Source organism: Varanus komodoensis, unplaced genomic scaffold (genome assembly GCF_004798865.1).
Source record: "Varanus komodoensis strain SLA01 unplaced genomic scaffold, ASM479886v1 scaffold18_3, whole genome shotgun sequence".
Lineage (NCBI taxonomy): Eukaryota > Metazoa > Chordata > Lepidosauria > Squamata > Varanidae > Varanus > Varanus komodoensis.
Window position 1 is genome coordinate 16,356,566 of NW_025335549.1, and position 20,004 is coordinate 16,376,569.

General features: G+C 47.5%; 1 protein-coding gene across 1 annotated transcript; it reads right to left on the bottom strand.

Moving 5' to 3' along the window:
• Positions 1–8,485: 8,485 nt before the first annotated feature.
• RLIM (ring finger protein, LIM domain interacting) lies at positions 8,486–19,589 on the bottom strand. The gene is made up of 4 exons (XM_044427444.1): positions 19,396–19,589; positions 12,710–12,898; positions 11,748–11,831; positions 8,486–10,696 (listed from the first exon to the last, which is right to left on the bottom strand). The coding sequence occupies exons 2-4, from the start codon at positions 12,873–12,875 to the stop codon at positions 9,156–9,158; spliced, it is 1,791 nt and encodes a 596-aa protein (XP_044283379.1). The 5' UTR covers positions 12,876–12,898; positions 19,396–19,589; the 3' UTR covers positions 8,486–9,155.
• Positions 19,590–20,004: the final 415 nt, after the last annotated feature.

A 20,004-nucleotide genomic window follows, 5' to 3' on the forward strand; every position in this document is an offset into this window, starting at 1 on the left:
GAACAACGTTCTTAACATACACACAGGTGAACTTGGCATGCCGGAGACCCATAGCCTGGGTCTGCTAATGTGGCACCATCTCTACGTTAACTTGGATTAAGAACGATGCCTTGCTCAAAGTAGTCCAAAACTTTGCCTTGACTTTGAAGTTTAAGGCAAGCTTCAATAGAGCAACCACTTAAAAAGAATCTCATACTTTAAGTAAGCAAGTTCAACCTTCTCCTCTCCTCTCCTCTCCTCTCCTCTCCTCTCCTCTCCTCTCCCCTCCCCTCCCCTCCCCTCCCCTCCCTTCCCTTCCCCCATGGATCACATGGACTCCATGGTGTGCATATTCATTGAAAGCCACATGTCAAACAGGAAGGAAGAGGGGAGCAACATTCAGGCATTTCTGGCTGAGGGACACGTTTTCATTATCTGACGAAAGAACTGCGCCTTTGTGATAATGTTTTTCCACATGGCCCGTGCTTCCTGAGTTGTGCTCATGATCGCCTCCTTTCTTCGCAGCTGTCAGTTCCTAAAAGACCACACCAGAACCTGCCTCCAATTAAAAACACAGCCCTAAAGTTACACTTAACGGGTGAGCTTGTGTCGACAGTGTACCCTTACTCTGTTCCTGCTGGTGGATTTCTGCTGGAGCGAAACAGCAGGATCAGAAGGCAAAGGCTAGTGGCGAGACAGAGAGAGAGAAAGAGAGAGAGAGGTGGCGGGCAGCGGGGAGGGAGGAGGGAAGCCTGTCTGTCCCCTTCTCTCCTGACCACCACTTTCCTGCTGCAGCCTCTTCCCTTTCAGTCCTCCTTTTTCCAGCTGAGCCTCTGGACGTGTCTTCTTTGCCATCTGATAGAAGGGAAAGGGGAGAGATCACTGAGGAAAGTGGCAAGCAGGAGGAAGCTCCCAACCCTCCCATCTGCCACGTCTCCAGGGAAAATTATGGCTCCATTTTTACAGCTGTCCCGTATGGAATTGGGGGTTCTTGTCCTGAGCAGCTGCCCCACCTCATTCACAGAATTCAGTGAGAAATCCAAACACTGCTATCTCCGATTTGCAGCCCTCCTGTGCTATCTTGCTTCGTCTTCCGGCTTTTATCATGGCAGAGAAAAACCCGCCGAGGAAAAGGTTTGAATAGTTGTGTATGATACCTGTTAAATGTTGGTTCTAGGCACCCACCGTCTGGAAACATCCCACTTATGGGTCCTGGGTTCCCCCTCTAAAAGAGAAGCTCTGGCCTGCAATTCAGACTTCAATGTGCCGCTGATGGAGGAACTCACTTGTGTGCTGGGTTTCACTTACACAACATTGGCAAACGGCACTAGCTGTGTTCTAATGTAGCCTCTCTGGGGCACGACTGGAGGAATTGGGAGGCCTTCTCTGGTTTTAAACTCCTGGGCCCAGAAGAGTGAGGGGACCTTGACTTTGGAGCAGGAACTTGGAAGCCTCCACCTTGAATATCACCCCAGCCATGACCTCACTTGCTTTCACACAGAATGTCCGAGTTTCAGTCCCGTGCAGCTCTCCGTGGGCTGGGAAAGAACCCCACCCGCCTCTCTGCCAGCCGGTGAGTCAAGACGCAACTGAACAAAAGATCTGATGGCATCAGGCAGGATTCTCTGTTCACAAGGTGGCTTGTGGTTTTACTTTATGTTTTCTTGAGTAGAACAGCTCATTTCAAACAAGTGACACCCCAGATTTTTTACTGGGACTCTAGTTTCATCCTGCCCCTCTCTGGAAACTGTCAAAAAACCCGTGACATGCGAGGCTGGCACAGAGATGAATCCATTTGTCAGGAAACAGTTCTACTAAGGAAGCAGCCCTGAGAAAAGACAGCAGTGCAACTCAGCTCCTGCTATGTGTGACGCGGAGGTACAAACTCTGCCTCACGCAGGCATGCCTTGAACTGAATTCCACATGCTCTCTCTCAAGAGAAGGCCCCTAATACACCAACAGCTCTAACCCTTGAGCAGCAGGTGATCAAACTTCCAGTGTGGGGCTCTTTCTTTATTAAATTTATATCCCGCTTTCTTTGCTTCCAAGGAACTCAAGGCAGCTCACGTAATTCTCCTCTTCCTCTCCATTATATCCTCGCAACAGCAACCCTGTGCAGTTGGCTGGCTTGAGAGACTGGGGCTGAGCGACGGTCACCCAGTAAGTGGGGACTGGAACTCAGGGCTTCCGAATCCCCAGTCCAGTACTCTTACCCACTATGTCACAGGGGCTCCCCAAGCGGGATTAACAGGGGAGACAGATACTACCAGTGAGGCAGCGCTACAGCACACTCACCGAGACCACGGCCCCAGCTACGCCCCTAAGGACTGCTGCAAATGGCCGGCCACTGGGGTTGACCCACATCAACAGACCAGTCCATGACAGCTTTGTGGCAACACGGCCAGGGATGGGCAAGCCAAGCATCTCGGCATGGGCCTCCCATGGAAGGGTGGCTCAGACTCTCCTTTCTCTGAGATGTTTTTCTCCAGCCCAGAGCACACATGGAACATACGTGGAGCTGCCGCAAGGAACCGTAGATCACGCAGACTTCCGGTCTGCTTGAGGAAGGGCACCACCCGGCATGCATTACCAAGGCACCGGATGTTCTTGCTCAGGAGACCCAGAAACGGCCTTTAGTCCCTTTCCTAAGCTTGAGCACCAACCCTACCAATGTATCTTGTGGAAGATCTGTAAATCGGCTCCTGTGAGCTCCTTGGGGCATCTTGAGCTAAAGAGGCAGCTCAAGAACCGTTGTGGCACCTCCAGGCACGGGGCCCTCACACAGCAGTGCAGGGCATGTCTGGGGATATTTAAGGTGGTGGCATCGAGGTGACTTGAGTGCCCAAGGAAGCCAACACAAAATCTGCAGAATCTGGCTTTCCAAGAATAGCTTTGAACCAAAGGACAACACAACCTTACGCAAGAAGGACGTGGAGGCTGGCCTACCCATTTCAAGATCTCCCCTTTCCTCCTTCAAACAGAACAAGCTGCACTATGTCCACATGAAGGAGCTCTCGGGGTGTTCTAGGGGCTAAGCAGCAACCAGCTTCCCAGAGCACGTGGGACAACCCACCCCCTCTTTAGAGTGACCCGCTGCTTCCACTCTTCCCAGTAGGTGGGGAGGAAGGCAGGGGGCATTTCTGGAAGCCCCAGATCTGACCCAAAAGCTGAGTCCTACCAGGTAACCTTTTGCAAAGGGGTGGGGCTCTCTCTCCATCTGTTCCCAAAACTTTGGGGAGGAAGCTTTGCTCTCCCTGCCCACCAGCCATCCCTTCCTGGGAAGCCTTGCGACTCTTTCAGTACTGCATCTTACCCACGATCCCATGTGCCACCTCTTCTGCCAGATCACTACTCGTGGGGCACTGGCCAACAAGTAAACGCAATACTTCTAAGCACTCTCTGGTGAGAAATGGCAACTTTGATTTTTCCAAACGACTCTTGGCAGCAGCAGCCTGCCATGGACATTCAGGAGAGAGACAAAGCCACGGTTATACTTTTAATTTCATTTGGGTTAATCAGACTTTTTAATTTGATCTGGGTTTCAGTTAAGCTCACAGAGAATGTGAATTAACTTTATCCCATGGGGACGGGGGGGTTGGCTCTTACAGCAAAGGGTGCCTGCGGCCAGCCAGAAGGTAGGAATTCATTTCCATAAAATGTTTGCAAAAGGCTGGTAGAAAGAAATATTTCAGGCTTGAAAGAGTCCTACCTCCCATGGGACAAACAATACCCAGATTTTTTCCCAGTCATGGAGAGACTTTGGTGGCAGAGCACCTAAGCTGCCTGCAGGCGTTCCCAGGTTCGGTATCAGGCAGGGTTGGGAAGGACACCTGCAACCCCAGAGGGCAGCTGCCAATCATCTCCGACCAGGGTGGGCAACACGCAGCCTGCCTGCACCCACTCCTAGCCTGCGCTGCTGCCTTTCCCATGACCCTGCAGCTGCCGCTACCCAATTTGCCGCTACAACAGGCGATTTTGCACGGAGAGCATGCGCCTGTTTGGAAGCAATGTGGCCACTTCTTGCCCCGTGCCACTACAGTGAGTTAGCAAAGCTGCTCGCCAAGTGGGAGCAGGGGGCAGGTATACACCCCTGTGTGGGCAACTAGCCCCTAGAAGATGCCCAGCCCTGGGAGAACCGATACTGAGATAGATTCAGCATAGCTCCTCGGTTCCCAAACACTTTGGTTATATAAACTTCCCTCTTTCCAGCAACAGAAGAGGCACCTCTGCCAAACACACGTGCATCCTTATTACCCATTAAGGCATTCAGAAATTTTGGAACTGTTCTGGCATGCTTCTTTTGACAAGGATCCAAGCCAAAACCTTGCCGTCTTGTTCAAGCCCATCCGTTTAGCATCCTTGTGCGGGAGCCAACAAATACTTCTTCCCATCACAGTCCAGCCTGCCACCTTTGCTTGCTCATCTGGTGAAGAAAATACTTTCCACAAGTCTCTGTGCGGCTGCTTGACCCTATTCACGAAGCCCAGAGCAGTGCCGCACCTGAAGAAAAGCGAGGTTTTGAGATCCTGGCATAGCCGTCACATCTGTTCCTTTTCCCACAACACTGGAAAACACGTTCTTTTCTCTTTCACAGAGTCAAACCCAAATGCCAAACTCAAGAATCCTTTGGGCCTTTAGTCAGTTCCCACCCCCCAGTGCCTTCCAGACAGGGCTGGGGATCGGAGTTGTACGCCAGCACATCTGGACTTGTGTCTACAAGCATGCTTTCCATGCCTGGTACTCCTGGCTGGGGAGGGAATGGGGAGCAGGGCCACTGGTGGGAAAACAGAAGGGGAAGGATGCTGGCAGGCAAGGGGCCAGGGTCGGGGCCGGGGCCAGGCAAGGGACACCTGTGGGAGGGGCCCACGGAAGGCCACATACAGCTCCCGGGCCACTGACGGTGAGCCAGCTTCAAACGCCTACAGAGAAGCTCGGCCCTGCCCTCAGCGGGTTCCCACTCCTGCAACAAAGCGCGGCCTCGAGGACTGGGTTGGGAAGCTTCAGGAGCACAGCCATGTCTCCATTTGCATTTGGGAACAGGAGATCACAGGTGCAACCTGCACCCTCCAGATGCTTTGGCCTACAGGTCCATCAATCCCAGCCAGTACACACCTGGGGAGTCGGTCTCGGAGCCATGAAATCTCACCCAAGGTGGCTTCCGGCTACCCACCAAATCTGCTTCTCGAAGTCATGACCACAGCTGCAGCCTGGCCGTCCCCCCAGGGGCTTAGTGTGATGTACAGAGGTCACCTGTGGTCATTTTCTTCCTTACAACAAACCTGAGGCAGGTTGGCTGATTGAAATTGTCCCCAAGCTGACCTAACGGGGAGAGTTTTGCTCAGCTCTCCTTAGTCTGAGTCCAGGCAGGCCCTGCACCACACGTCTCATCAGCCCCAGTAAAAGGAGACCCATGAGTGCTACCATGAACTTCCAGAACGAAGGCAGTTTGCATCCCCAATAAATACACAGGCAGGGCAGCTGAACACAGCGCTTGGGGGATGCAGTTACAGGATCTTGCAAGTTCATGCTTGGCAAACCGCCATAGCCTCCGCCCCCAGTGTAGCTTTCCAAATCTTCCTCCACTGGGGGAGGGGGTCACCAACTTGGATGAGTTGGCCAGCGCCCTGCACCTCCTGCCCCCTCCTGCAGGGTGCTTGGCTTTGTGCTCAGCGCTGATCAGCACCGCAACAGCTGCTCTGTCTTTCCAGGTTAAGACAACCAAGAGACAGTTTCACGAGCAGCCTGGGTTGGATCCAGAGCAGCAGGGCCAAGAGGCAGTTCAGGCGTTTGGGAAGTTGGCCAGCGGACCCAGCAAGCTACGGCTCCACTGATTTGAGAACCTCTCAGCAGCCCAGTGACTTGTGCTCAAGCTGCCAAGCCCAAACAGTCACTCACCTCTTGCCTTAATTCGAAGCAGAAGCGTTTCATGTCGGGGATATTTCTTTGTTCGCGCAAAGGGGGAAGCTGGATCAGAACTGCGTGGTCAGGTACTGGAGCCACATATTAATCAACTTTGCCATGTCCGATTTATCATCCATGACACCTCCGCTTGAATAGGTCTTGCACTTAGCCATAATACATTTCCCAAATTTATCACAAAAAAAAAAAAAAAAAAAAAAACTTGCAAATAAGCCATGTCTTCCAGCAAAATACTTTTTTTTCTGTTGTACAAGGCACCCTCTGCTGGTCATCCGGAATGATGCAAAGCAAGCAATGACTTAGCTCAAAACATGTACCTTTCTTAGGCCAGCCAAAATGGGGCAGCCTTCAAGATCTCCAGATTCCTTCAGCAGGCAAGCTGCTAGAAAATGCCTCCTCTATGGGCGAGATCTGGCAATTTCAAGATCTTACAATCTTTTTGTCATATAAAGGAATTGCACTCATACGGACTGCACAGCTTTGCTTGTGGCCACCCTGGTGCCGTTGCCGCTGGAACGAGACCAGTCTTGGACAAAGTGCACAGCAGCGTGCAAGAAATAAAGGCAAATATTTGCAGTCCCCCATGAACCCAAAACACCCACTCACAAGAGGAGGTGCATCACCTCAGAACGACCTGCTCTGGTTCCTGGCCATTGGCAATGCTGGGCTGGGGCTGGTGGGAGTTGAAGACCAGCACATCTGGAAGTCTGGGAAATACCAAAGCCTTTACAAGGGACTTAGTTCCAAATATCCACCCACTCACATGCACGCGCATGTCCACAAGGCCAAGCAGATGATGTCTTCTACCAGCTGACCTGGTCCTGGACGCTCTCAAAGCACGCCTGAAGGAGGGGTGTAGTAGTTTTGGCTTATTACTGCTGTGAACCTCATCTTCGGCTTGCTGGCTGCTCCTGATGGGACCTGCAGGCAAAAACATCTGAAAGGCTCCAAGTTGCCCAGTCCTGTTCTGAAGGTAACCTGTCTTTTATAACTCCGCTTTGCTCATGCCACCAAGGTGTCTTCTTGACTTTGGATGTCCCTTCCTTAGTCCTCAGGAGGTGTTTTATCCATTTAAATGCTTTTGAATAATACAGAACGATCCTAAAGAGAGTTGATCCTCCCAACTTGACTGTCCTGCATCCTGTGATTTTCTTTTAGGCTTCCTCTTTTAAAATTAACTCAATTTCATAGGTCTTGCAGGATTTTCATGGATGTATGTGGAATATACTTGTTGAATCTGCTAGCACTATGGCCACTGCTTCTAGATGGGGTAACACATGCGTAGTTGCGATATGCAGATCATAACCACGGCTGACCAATTTCAACTGATTGCTCAGGGGACTCATGCACAAGCTACCATTTAGACTTTTTGCCACTAAGCGCCAATAGTCCGATTTCACTGCAGCGTAAATGGATCCCACGCTTTTGTTGTGGTTTAAGCTTGTTCAAAGTATTCAGTATCTTAAAACTCTAAGCCCTTCTTCTCACCATCATCTGATCTTCACAATGAACTGCCCCCTTCAACTCTGCCTTAGAGTCCTGAACTGAGCTGGGAGTTGGTACCGACAGCCTTAGTAGCCCCTTCCAACTCTTCCATTCTATGCCACCCTAACTTATTTAGCATGTTGGTGTGCCTTGGAGCCTCAGCTGGGACTTCTGACCTAGCAACCCAAGAGCTGCTGGCTGTGCTGGCTGAAAAGGGTGGGAGTTGCGATGCAGCCAGAGCCCAGGTCGGGGGAAGGCTGGTGGTATAAAGATGAATGGTACCTATTCAAGCATGCTAAAGGGGCTGTCCCGTGTGGTAGGCTATCTGCACAGGCCTATGAACATGCTGTGACGCTGGCCCGGTTCCTCCCTGCTCAGCTGTTTTCTCCACGTTGCCCAAAATGTAGATCCAAGTAATCCACGACCACGCTTGCCTCCCTGCTTTAACACCATGGGCACCATTCATTCTGCTGCAAAGTGCTGTGCATTTGCATGACACTAACACGGTTTTAATGTTTTGACTGTGAGCCGTTCAGAGACGCCTTGCATGGGGGACGGCACACAAAAGTTATGAATGAATGAAAATAAACGCGGTCTTGATCACCACATTGCATACAAGAACTCAGGGTTGCTGCCTTCGTGCTCTCTCTGGGCATTTCCTACTGTGGGAAACAGACCTGTAGTTGCACCTTATTTATTTACTGTTTTCCAGAGGAAGGCAAGAGCAAGCAAGGGTGCTTGCACCATTAAAAGAGCAAGCCTGAAGTCGAGGCTCCAAGACGTGTTCATGCGGCTTTGTACTGTGAGAGCTCAGAAGCGGAAGGTTCTCCCACTGGCCTCTGTTCAGCAGCACTTCTGCATGCTCAACATCCCCGCGCTGGATCACAGACTTCCAGTTCCGCCTGACGCGTTGCCTGGGCTCCGCCAGGTCACAAGCACGCCCCCGTTTTAACATTGTTGGTGAAGAGCTGCAGGCATTTTGCATGCTCTGGGTGTGGAGAGTCACACCAACACATTCTTGTTTCTAACCATAGAAGAATTTTAATTTTGAATGCATTAGTACAACAGTGCAATGGAAAAGTTACTGATCTGTACAAAAAGCTTTACCATTTTTAAAACAAAAGTGTTTATTTAAACAAGCATAAGCAATTAATTAATATATTTCCACAGCAAGATAAATATCCCCATTAAACTATCAGCTCATTCTATGGCGGACCATAGTGCTGGCCTTCAGACAGCTGTACAGTGGGTGAGGGGCTAACCTTAGTGTTATTTACATGACCATTTCCAATACCCTATACAAGGAAGGAGCTAAAATCATAGTTAGGGGTGCGATTTCACTGTTCTGCCAAGGTAGCGGAGTTTTTGTTTTAATCCACAATGAAGCATGGTCTATATGCAGCTGAATGACTCCAGTTATAGTCTTCACAGGGAAGAGCAGAGTCGAGGTCTTCAACATTCACTACACGTTGGGGTGAGGAGGAAGATGTGAATTTTGTGCTGGAGAACTGAGACTATATAACAGGCAAGTGTCTTTGGGCAAATGCATCTTTTTTTAAAAAAAAATTGAGAACACCAACCTAGTATTATTTTTGGGACCCTAAACAGGAAGGTTCCACCTCGCCGTGTGGTTTTTAAATTCCATTTTCATGAGGAAGATCACACCATCTCTGGGTGTTACTTTTATAACCACCACATACAAGGTGGCCATAAGAATGGCTTCTTTGCCCATCATTTGCTCACCATGTCCTCAGCTGGGAGTTCACACTTGCTTAGACAACACTCTCTCGGGTACTGGAAGCCAGGACTGCTCTGCGACAAATCGGGCAGGTAGAATTTTCTGACAGCCAGCGATCTATGCAGTGTACGTGATACTCGTGAGAACAAGGTAATTTCCTAAGCTTGTTGCCTTCTGTGTATTCCGTGATACAAACACTACAGGTTTTCAGAGCATCACTTTCACCAAAATTCCGCATGGCTAGGTTGTCAATCTGCTCTTTGGTGAGCCCTCTCGGCTGGTCGTCGTCCTCTTCATTAAGCAGAAAAAACTGAGCCAAACTAAGGAATGGCAGAGAGCCACTTTCTTCAAAAGTCACTGAGCCCCTCGCATTCCGTCCTTCCCGCCTAGTACCAGCTGCAGGCCCGCCTTCATTGCCGCCTTCATACCCCTCCCCCGGCCCAGCATCAGGAACTTCACTGGTCGAACTATTTCCGCTGCCGCCTCCGCTGGGCGGCTCTGCCATTTCCACGTTTGGGTTGGCGGCTGGGCCTCCAGGATCTGTATCGCTGTCACTGTACATGAAGTAGCTGAGCTCACCAAAGCCAGTCATTATTTGCCGTAGCATGGTCTGAATGGCGACAGAGGTTGTCTCGCTCAGGCCTGTATTCAAGATTCTACGGATAGGAATCCTAATGGTACTGACGTAAGTTCGCACTCCAGCCCTTTCGGAGCGTGAAAATGTGCGCCTAAACCCTCCACGCTCACTTTCGTAAGTGACAGTATTGTTTGGGGTCTGGGACCTTGATCGAGTTCGGTTGGCTATACTGTCCCTCTGCCTATATTCTCCTGGACGGACTCTTCTCACTTGCAGGTCAAGGACGATCGTTGGCGGTCTCTGTCCGGGAGATGCAGACTCCGGGCTGCCACTGGTGTCTAAAGAACTTGTTGCTGGAGGAACAGGCCTTGCTTCAGGGGTGGAAAATAGCACTGTATTTTCGCTGGGCATATCAGAAGATGCGGTATGCTGCCTTATCACCATGTGCTGCCTTGTTCGAGAACTTCCCTCCGCTTCACCTACGGGAGGAAGATCAGGTGCCTGGGATGATGCATTATGATGAACCCTACGAGGAGATTCGCTCGCTGGATTGAGGGGCGATCTACTTCTATCAGTCCTCGCTCGTGTCCTTCTGTGCTCCGGACTTCTGCTTCTTGACCTTCTCTGGCCTCTCTGAGGAGCGACCTCCTCATTCAGCGCTTCAGGAGGACCCATTTCGGGCCCGGACTGCCTTACAGCTGGAGGAGAGTCAGACTGCGGAGTCTCAGTGTCGCTCTGGTGATTTCTCAGATCCTCTCCACCAGATGGTTCTACAGACGGCTCCCCCTCAGCTTCTGGGTTAGGGTTCCCACCACTACGGTTGACATTTATTTCCAGACTGAACCTGAAATCCCCACTGTTTGGGTTAGTCCGGCTTACTGCCCTCCAAGACTGGTTTCCTCTTTGCCCACTTCGTGTTGTATTCCCAGTCTGTCGAACTGAATTGAGCCAATCTATTATGGAATCGCCATTAGATACATCTTCAGTGGAGTCTGCACCTGCCAGATGAGAGTAACTGCCAGAGTTAGGAAACTGGAGCAATTCTTGGTTCAATACAAGTTTTGGATTTAAAAACTGCAAGACTTTCACATTCAAGTATTTACTCATTTAAGCATTGTCATTTCATGTGCAGCCCAACGCCCACATAAGCTCTGTGTTCCACTAAGTGAATCAAGGCAGCAAAATCAAAACTGCAAACAGGGTAACTCATTCCCCTACCCCCATCCCCAAACTCCACACAATGCCGTTTCTGTCAGACAACACACACCTCGAGACACCGGTTCTATAAAAGTTACGCAGTACAGAACAGCGAGCCGCAGGACCTGAACTGGAAGGAGCTTGCTTCAGGTGCCGGTACTGTTGCCTATGGCTGTCCTGGAGGTGCAGCTCTTATTCTGCAGCAGTGAGATGAACGGCTCCTTTTCGAAGGTCACCTCTTCGATGATCAAGAGGGGATCTCATATTGGAACAGTTTTATTGATATACCATCAACTGTGACTGACGGAGGAGATCCAAGTTAAACAGTCACCCTGAAGCTATACAACCTATGCACGTGTAATGAAAGGCCACCCCGACAGAGCTCAGTTTCAGTGTAACAACAGGCAGCTAAGCACTCAACCGTGCATGCGTATGCCTGCTGAACCCAGTCCATTGGCCACTGCGCATGTTAACGTTCGCACACGAGCGGAGCACCCGGCCAGCGACAGACCCCAGGTGTTCTAACCACGCGTGTAAGCTGGCATGCTTCTTGCCTATCCAACAACATGTTTAAGGCTTGCTTCCCATGAGACCTGGATCTTAGTCAATCTGTTTTGGCTCAAAACAGCTTTAGTCAGGTACAAAAAGACAAGCAAGAGAATGAACTGCTTTATTATGGTAAGAAGTAAGGATGAAATAAAATGTAATTTACAAAGATATGAGCACACTCAGAAGGTAAAAGCAGTAAGGGGGGGGGTGTTACTGGCATTTTGCACAGAAGCTACAGCATTTCTAACCCCTTGGTTTCTAGCACAATCCTTTCCAGAAGAGCTTTAGATGAACATTACATACCTCTATTATCATCCATGTTTTGCTGTGGAGGACCTTCCTTGATTTGCTGCAGTCTTCTTAACAACTCTTCTTCGGTAATTTCACCTGAGGATGCAAGACGTGTTCCAGATAAAGCATCTACAGATCCAAGAATCCATATTGCAAAACTGCAACATTAGCAGAACCAAAGCAGAAATGCATTCACCAAGGTATTGAACACTACAGTTAATGCTATTCGTAACATTTTTCTGCTTAATATCAGGGTACTTTTTATTCAAAGCATCTATATTTTGCCCTATCTCTATTTTAAAAGACTTCCTTCTAAACAAAGTAGCAACAAAACATGAGTTGTGGGGAGGAAGGGCAAAGATGAGGTGACAAACTGAGTTTTCAAGTGTGCCAGCATTTAAAGGGAAACACTTGTGCCAGCAACACACGTCACCAACACACTGAAAGAGAACTTGTGACTTCCAGTATTGTGCCAGTTTTGTAAAGCTTTGTTCAGGCACCACCACAGATCAACATTCACCAGGATTTTTCTACCTAGTTCCCTGTACCACCCCAATCAGTGCTTAACTTTAAAAAAAAGTTCTATTTAATATAGTTAAGAGAGGGAGTCTGAAGAACAAAGCCGCAGCAAAATACAGAAAGGTGTTTTTTTTTTTAATGCAGATCCTCATTAAGGAGATTAAGGTTTGTAGGCTCAATAGCATGGTCATATGCAAGATCCAATATTAGTTGAACTAATGGAACATTTTTAATAAGCTTGCTTCAACATGAAAGGGAGCTTGTGCGCCGAGATTAAACAGGGCATTTAGCAGCATTACAGCAAGACTAAATGCTGATTTTCAGAATCAGTTTAAAAATAAAATGGTGGGTATCCTCTTGATCCAGCCCCAGCCCCCCACCACATCCAACTCAGTGGCAAAATCTCTTCCCCATTGTATGTCTAGTACCTGTCAAATCCACCAAAGTAAACATACCAGGGGTGCCTAGTAAGTTGTTATCTCTCATTAGCCTGTAGTCCTCTTCACTCAGATTATTTACAAAGTGATAGAATGCTTCTTCCCGATCCAATCGGTCCAGCTGACTTCGACGCTGTGCTTCAGATTGATCGATGCTTCCTTTATTAGAATCTGAGCTTTCCATGTTGATAAGAGTAGGAATAATGTCTACAAAAAAGAAGAACAGCCAAATTGTCTGGGGAGTCCTAGAAATCCTCACCCAATATACCACAAGAGCTAAACCTTTAATCAAGGGTGTACATGTGCCAACATTTTGCAGAAGCAGAGAAAAACCACGGAATGCAATAATGGTTGCAGAAATCAGCTTCCTTGGTCTCTTAGGCTTTTTAAAAGCCACTAACAAGCCAGTTCCTATGGCATCTGCTGGAGACATTTAGGAAGCAGATGGCTGAAGGTTTTCCAGGGCTCCAAGAATGGGTTTTCCACATCCTGTACGTGCTTCTCTCCTATACCCATAACTAGCAGAGACTCCAGCTACAACTTAAGAATGACTGAGATGCCCACCCTATAAGTGGCTGCACTACCAGAAGCAAGAAGTAACCAGAGAAAGTGCATTTTCATTTAACATACCCGGGCAATTTCAGCAGGCTGACTCTTTTATGTTTGGGTGACAGGTTAAGACTTTTTATTATCCAAGTCTTTTAAGAGGCAATTGACCAATGTTCCCTTTATTGCCTGAATATCAGCTTATGCAACTTTAGACAGCAGCTGCCAGTTTTTAACATTTGTTTTATTTGTGTACATGCAAGTGTTTTGTGGTGAAGCCTGGTCATCACATAGCATAGTGAAAACTGTAGAATTATGCCAAGCAAAGAATAGGCAAAGTTGCCTGATTGTATTTAGAGAAAGGATAAAAAATTTGGATCACCTCCATGCAGAATTCAAATTTAGTTTTTAGTTCCTAGCTGTAATAATCTATTCCACTACCCAGTGCCTCCAGACAGAGGGCTTTTGATTGTCCATATTAAGAGAATGCAATCTTATTAACTAGAGGTAACACAATATTCCCTATAGCGTTGCCACCAAAGCCTAGGAGAACCATTTGTAGATTTGAGAATCATCAAGTCCAATGGATTGTTAAAGAGAATGTGACCATGAGGACATTTTTGGAAACCCACCATTTAATTTTTCATACATGCTACTGGCAGCCAATGATGTGAAGTCATCTGATCAACCTGGTGCACTCCAGATGTTTGGGACTATAAATTCCATCATCTTTGGCCATGCTGACTAGGACTGGCAGGAGTTATATTCCAAAAACATTGGAAAGGCAGCAGGTGGCCTATCCCTGCTACAGGCAATTAAGTCACTATCAAAGCGGCAGAAGTGACACTGCGTTTACCCAGCATACCTTCACCCTCCAACTACAGAGTCGCTGTGCTTCCTAGTCGATCTGTGGCCATCAGAACTACTTATTCAAGTTGAATCACTTTACAGTGGAGGCTTCTATACTGTTATTCTGCCCTACTGCAAGCAACCATTTTTGCACTAAAAATTACGTGACTCTCATTCTTGTTACCACCATCTCAGCAGCCATGTCCTATCATATCTTAATGGAAGTATGGGAAAAAACATGTAGCATGAAGCTACTCTAGAAAATCCTTAGGAGGGTTCAAGTTTCAATACTGAGCCTATTAAAAGAAATGTGTTATGCATCCTAAAAAGCTGACTGTCAAGTGCAAGGTCCGCTAGTTACAAAAAATGAAGGGTGCTGCTATTGCAGAACACTGGCAAACTTTTTTAAAAAAATGCTATGAACTACATTTATTTTCCATTTTTCTCCCAAGGAGCTCATGGTGCTACTCAAAGCCCTTCCCATTTTGTTCTCACAACCGTCACGCGAGCAAGATTAGCCTTAGAGTACACAACTGAGTCAACCTCAGCGAAACAGCTTGATAGCTAAGTCAGAACTTGAACCTGGTTTCCCTATTCTAACCGAGCAATCGGCTCCAGCCTTCCCCCCCAGAAGTGTTGCATTGCATCTTATTATTTCTGACCACTGCTCATACACTCCGGACATGATGGGTCCAACAACATCCGACAGGAACTAGACTGAAGGAGGCTGTGCTATTCACTGCGCAGTGGTCCTTCTCACTTATGACGGCTTATGTTCCAGTCTAGAGACGCCTGCACTTCTCTGGCAGATACGTGGGAGCTTTGCTACACTGCCTGGATGGCCTTGACTTTCACAGGGCTAGAAGAATTTTACTTGCAAGTAACACCCCCATGAAATGGAAAAAAGATAAGCAATCATCTATGCTGAGTGGTTGTCCAATCAACTTTCCAAATGCCAACTGTAAACTTGTATGATTCTTGTAGCAGAAGTATTAAAACACAAGAACTTCTTCAAACATTCAAGATGACCATTGCTTTCTAAATTTCAACAATTAATTCCTGCAGCAGTTTAGCAATTAGCAATTAAAGAACATTGTCTAGGAGCCAAATATGCTGCTAGCTGTAAACAGGAAAAAGTACATGACTCCTATTTCAGCAAAGCAGAAGCTCCTGCCAGGTCCTATGAGTAATACCATGCAGATATATGGTAATGACAGTACCTGAAGTTATACCGACCCTGAGTTCCTAGCTTTAAGGGAACTCCTCTTACATGCAGATAAAAAAATGGCACACCACAGATTGGCTAATTAAAAGTTAATCTCCCTAGATCTAGAGAAGGGTCTGCAGTTCCTCAAGCAACTGTCATATTAACGTGGTTTCTTCCTGTTGGAAAACAATATTTCTTAGTATTAGCCAATTCTTTTATAACAGTAATGACAGGAAATGCTCTCCATGTAAGCTGAAATCTTGGGAGTTCTGTATTAAGCTAGGAATAAATATAAAAATGACTACCCCAGAACTGATACTTTTGTTACTGGTGGAAGAGCAGTGACCCTAAAATATTTTTTCCTGCTCATTACCTGGAAGAAATTATAACACGTGACCTGCTGAGTAGATCTTTACAAGCCTATCATTTAGGATGGATAGAGAAGACTCTCAGAAATGTACTCCATCCTAAGACATAGTAGTTAGCAAGCCAATATCTAACATATAAGATTAAAAACAGAAAATCTACAACATCTTCCAGTATTTTAAGGCAGCTATGCTGTCATGCCACAATCCTCAGTCTCAACATCTGGAATGCCACAAGTTGCTCATCCTTGCTCTCCAAAATAAGCAGGCATATCTGGGTTTGGTTATGCTTTTCTTCCATAGTAATGGCTGCTCCCCTTCTCACACCCCTTCTCGGGGTCACCTCAGAGGATCACAACCACTGTTTTTCAGGCAAGATGCTTAAGGTTACACTCTTATCACTTCACTCTGGCAACAAGCAATGATTTCATTGTTCTGCGACTGAAACTACAAGGTCACAATGCTAGTCAGTAAAGTATCATAGGAATTTAAAGAAATACCTTTAAAAGCTAACTTTTAGCTTTCCAAACCCTGTGCTTATGAACACAAAAGTTTGGTATCACTTAATCTATATTCCTAGCAAAGGAACAGCCCGTTTCTCTACACCTCCTGCTTCTTTACATATGCATAATGCCACAAAGAGCTTTCCTTTAAAAAAGAACAATTAAAACAGGTCTGAAATTTTTTAATTGCTTCTGTACAGCATGAAGTGACTGATACTGCCTAATCTTTGAAGCCAAGCAGGGTGGGGCCTGATTGAAATCTGGATGGGTGACTTAAATGTTGTGGACTGCCCAGAGAGCTTTGGTATGGGCAGTATAGAAATGTAATGTAATAATAGAAAAAGTAAATAGCAAAATTATTAAGAAGAGACCCTTGGTGGCAAATCTGAGTTATATTACATTGCTTTCTGACCTTTGGGGGGAACAACTCTCCTTTAAAATGGCCTTCATGTCCCAGTAAGTTGTTATAACCAATTATGCAATTTGAAAAGTCCAAATGCTGCCTGTCCTGATTTTTTATTCCTGAGCTTGGCAGGGTGTGAGATACTGCATCTTCAGCAGTCCTGACACTTCTGGAGGGAAATAAAGCTTAATAGTTATTAAACAGAATGGGAAATAGTCAATTATTTACTAGGATGACAAATGATTACAATTGTAAATAAATGCTTCTTGTGGTAACTATCTAACAGCATTAGACACAGGCAAGTTTTTTTAGAAGGGCATACAACATCATTCTTCTAAATCAAAATGCCTTGATATACCACTACTGTTTCTTTTAAGTCCTGGCTGTAGTTTCCCCTCCTTTAATTGTACCACTTCCAGTTTTGAAAAGTTTCTTCCTCTCAAACAATACTACTCACTGGCCCAATTTGCCACAGTAGCTTTTTCCTCTACTGTGCTGGCAGGAAGATTTGGATGGCTCATTGCCATAGATAAGAAAACAACTTATCTATGGCAATGTGGATTCTAAAACAACTGTGGATTCTTCAGGTCATCTTAACCACAGCAATTCTATCTTCCTATTCTTCATGCTTGGAACTATCCCACAATACCATTAGGGTGCCGTCTTTCTCACTTGCTTCAAATTCATCTTCTGCAAAGCATTTGGGTTTAGCCCATAAGCCAAATCCCTGACCCTAACCCAACTGCGACAACACTATATGTTGATTAGCAGACTTTAATGGGTAGTTTCTCGTTTGGAAGACACAATCGTCCACTTTTGGTCTATTAATCCTCAGATCACTGAAAAAAGTGCCATCCACTATTATAATTATGCAAGTCCTGGCCGGGGGGCTCCTATGGTTGGTCATGTCATCTGAATCTGACCTGCCAGGGTTCTTTGAGGGTTAAACAACCTGTACTGAACCCTCAAATAATCCCTGCTGACTGGGTTTACAAGAAAAGCCACAACACCCCGCCCCCACCAGCTGGGGCCTACATATTCTTAACAGTAGCTAGTGTATACCACAGTCCTTCATGGGTAAGTTAACCCACAACAGTTTGCCTGGTTGTGCCAATTGGTTCACTATGAGTTGTTTGGAGCAGAATGCAAGTCCTACCTTTTCGTTTACATTAAGCATCATTCACAATACTGCCACAAAACACCAGTTGGCCTTCTATAGTTTGACATTAGCAGTATTTAAGTACTGGACCATCCGATCACACATAAGCAATTGTAGCAACTGGCCACTTAGTAGACGAGACATCCATAAGCAACTGAAACCCTTCCTTCCAAGATCAGGAGCAGCCCAGCTTTTAAACTATTTCATAATCACCTGAATTTTGAAGATCACCAGCACTGATAATAAATCACATTCAGGCAGATTTTTTCCCAAATGAAAGGCATTTCAGGTCAACAAATATGGTAACACTGTGATGCTTCCTACCCATGGAGCAACTAGTTCACATTAAACAATCAGAGCAGCGGATGGAAGGAAGTACTGACTACAGCATGACTTAACAGTATCTTTTTAACTTACTTCCTGTGGGTCAGTGTCATCTCTTGGGGGGGGGGGGAGAGAACCACATGCCTGAAAGTGTTCTAACCCCTTCAACTTAACTTAAAAGCTACTTATTCCAAGGTCTTGGTAGAAACTGGTTTAATGACACCACAACTATTATAAACAGAATTCTGATTATTCAGGTCCAATAATTTGAACTGTGAGTCAACTGAATTCTGATTTAACACTGACATGATTGTGTTCTGGATCATCTCTACTTTACATTCTTAAAAATGTCAAGAAACAAGGAAAGGTTATGTCTCTGACAAGGGTAAAACCTTGGAAAGTGAACACACAGCAACAGGATCATCCTCTCCTTTCTGGTATGTTGAGATTTATTCCACCAAACAGGGGAAAGGGGTGGGGGAGGAGGGTTTTCACACAGAAAAAGAAGAGATCATACTTTGGAAGTCTGAACTTCAGAGGAATGTTAATTCTGGGTGAGCTTTTCCTGCTAGACATTCTGCCAACACAAATCGCAGGTCAGCAGGCATATCGATGAAGTCCCACAATCTCTTGATTAAAACCCTGACCAAATACGAAACTTTAGTTCCAGATCTTAGCGAATGCTTTCTTTTCCAGAGGTGAGGTTTCATTTTTCAGTAAAACACTCACATGAAGATTGACCTGCTAAGGATGTCTAATTCAAGGCAATAGGGTGTGTGTGTGTGTGTGCGTGCGTGCTTGGGGGAAGTGGGAGGGCAGAAGGTGTACTTCTTGGACAGACCCAAAAGGCACAACAGATTTACGAAAAACAGATCCCACTCTAGCGGGATCGTACTTGCTTGGGTGGGAAAAGGGGGCAGGCAGGAGAGACCTACAACACATTTTAAGGAGACCCCCATGAAGCGATCGCAGCCAGCTGACTCCGAGTACGGCCCATTAGTTCACACGCGCATAGATGGCCTGACACCAACTAAGAGCAGGCGAGTCACGGAAGAAGCAGAAGGCGAGGCCTTGGCCCAGCGAGATGGCGGGCCAGCTCCGCATTTCCTCCTCGCTCCTCTAAGATCCGCGGCCTGACCTGACGTCGCCGCCCCGATGAGACGCCTTCGCCTCGCGCGTCCCTCCCCGCCTGCGAAGACCAGTCCGGAGGCCTCTGCCGGCTGCCTGCCCGCCCGTCTTCTCCACAAGAAGAACGAAGCGGCGGCCCTCGAACCAAGCAAGGCCTGCCCTCCCACCCGAGAGCCACCGCCACTGACGTCGCCTCCCCCGGCCCGGCCCGGCCCCTCACCCTCTCCTCTCTCCGCCCTTCCGGGGTCTCGTCCGTCCGTGCCCCGCAGCGGCCTGAAGCGCAGCTCCGTCGCGTCCCGCTTTCCTCGCTGCCGTCGCTCGTCCGTTCCTCCTCCTTCGCCCCTTCCCTTTCCTCTCTCCCCTCCGCTCTCTCAGGCGGCCATTTTATGCTCCATTGTTACTAAGGAACTCGGGGCCGGAAACGGAGTGTGGATAGAGGAGAGAGAGAGAAGCGTCACGGGGAGGGGACGCGCGCGACGCAAGAGGCGACTCCGCTGATTGGCTGCTGGCGGGCGGCGCGCGACAGAGGCAGCGCTTCCGCTTCCTCCTCGCGCGGTCTGCGCATGCTCCTTCGCTGCCGCCTCCTCGTATGCCGAAGTGACTCGCCGGACGGCGGCTTTTGGAAAAAAAAAACCAACACCAAACGGCCCCGACCATAGAGTCGGGAGGACCGGGAGAGAGAGGGGCCCCTCTGCCGCTCGAGCGGGGTGTCCATTTTGAAAAGAGAGCGACGCAGTTCGGCGGTTCTAACCGCCGCCGCATCTCAGAGAGAGGACAGTCCCTTTTTCCGTGGAGCGGGGCTTATTTTTTATTAACTCACGTGAAAACA

Coding starts and splice junctions, on each gene's coding strand:
- RLIM (XM_044427444.1), bottom strand. CDS start 12,875: ATGGAAAGCTCAGATTCTAATAAAGGAAGCATCGATCAATCTGAAGCA. Junction 11,832..12,709: donor CAACTTACTAGGCACCCCTG/GTATGTTTACTT, acceptor TTGCATCCTCAG/GTGAAATTACCGAAGAAGAG. Junction 10,697..11,747: donor AAACATGGATGATAATAGAG/GTATGTAATGTT, acceptor CTCATCTGGCAG/GTGCAGACTCCACTGAAGAT.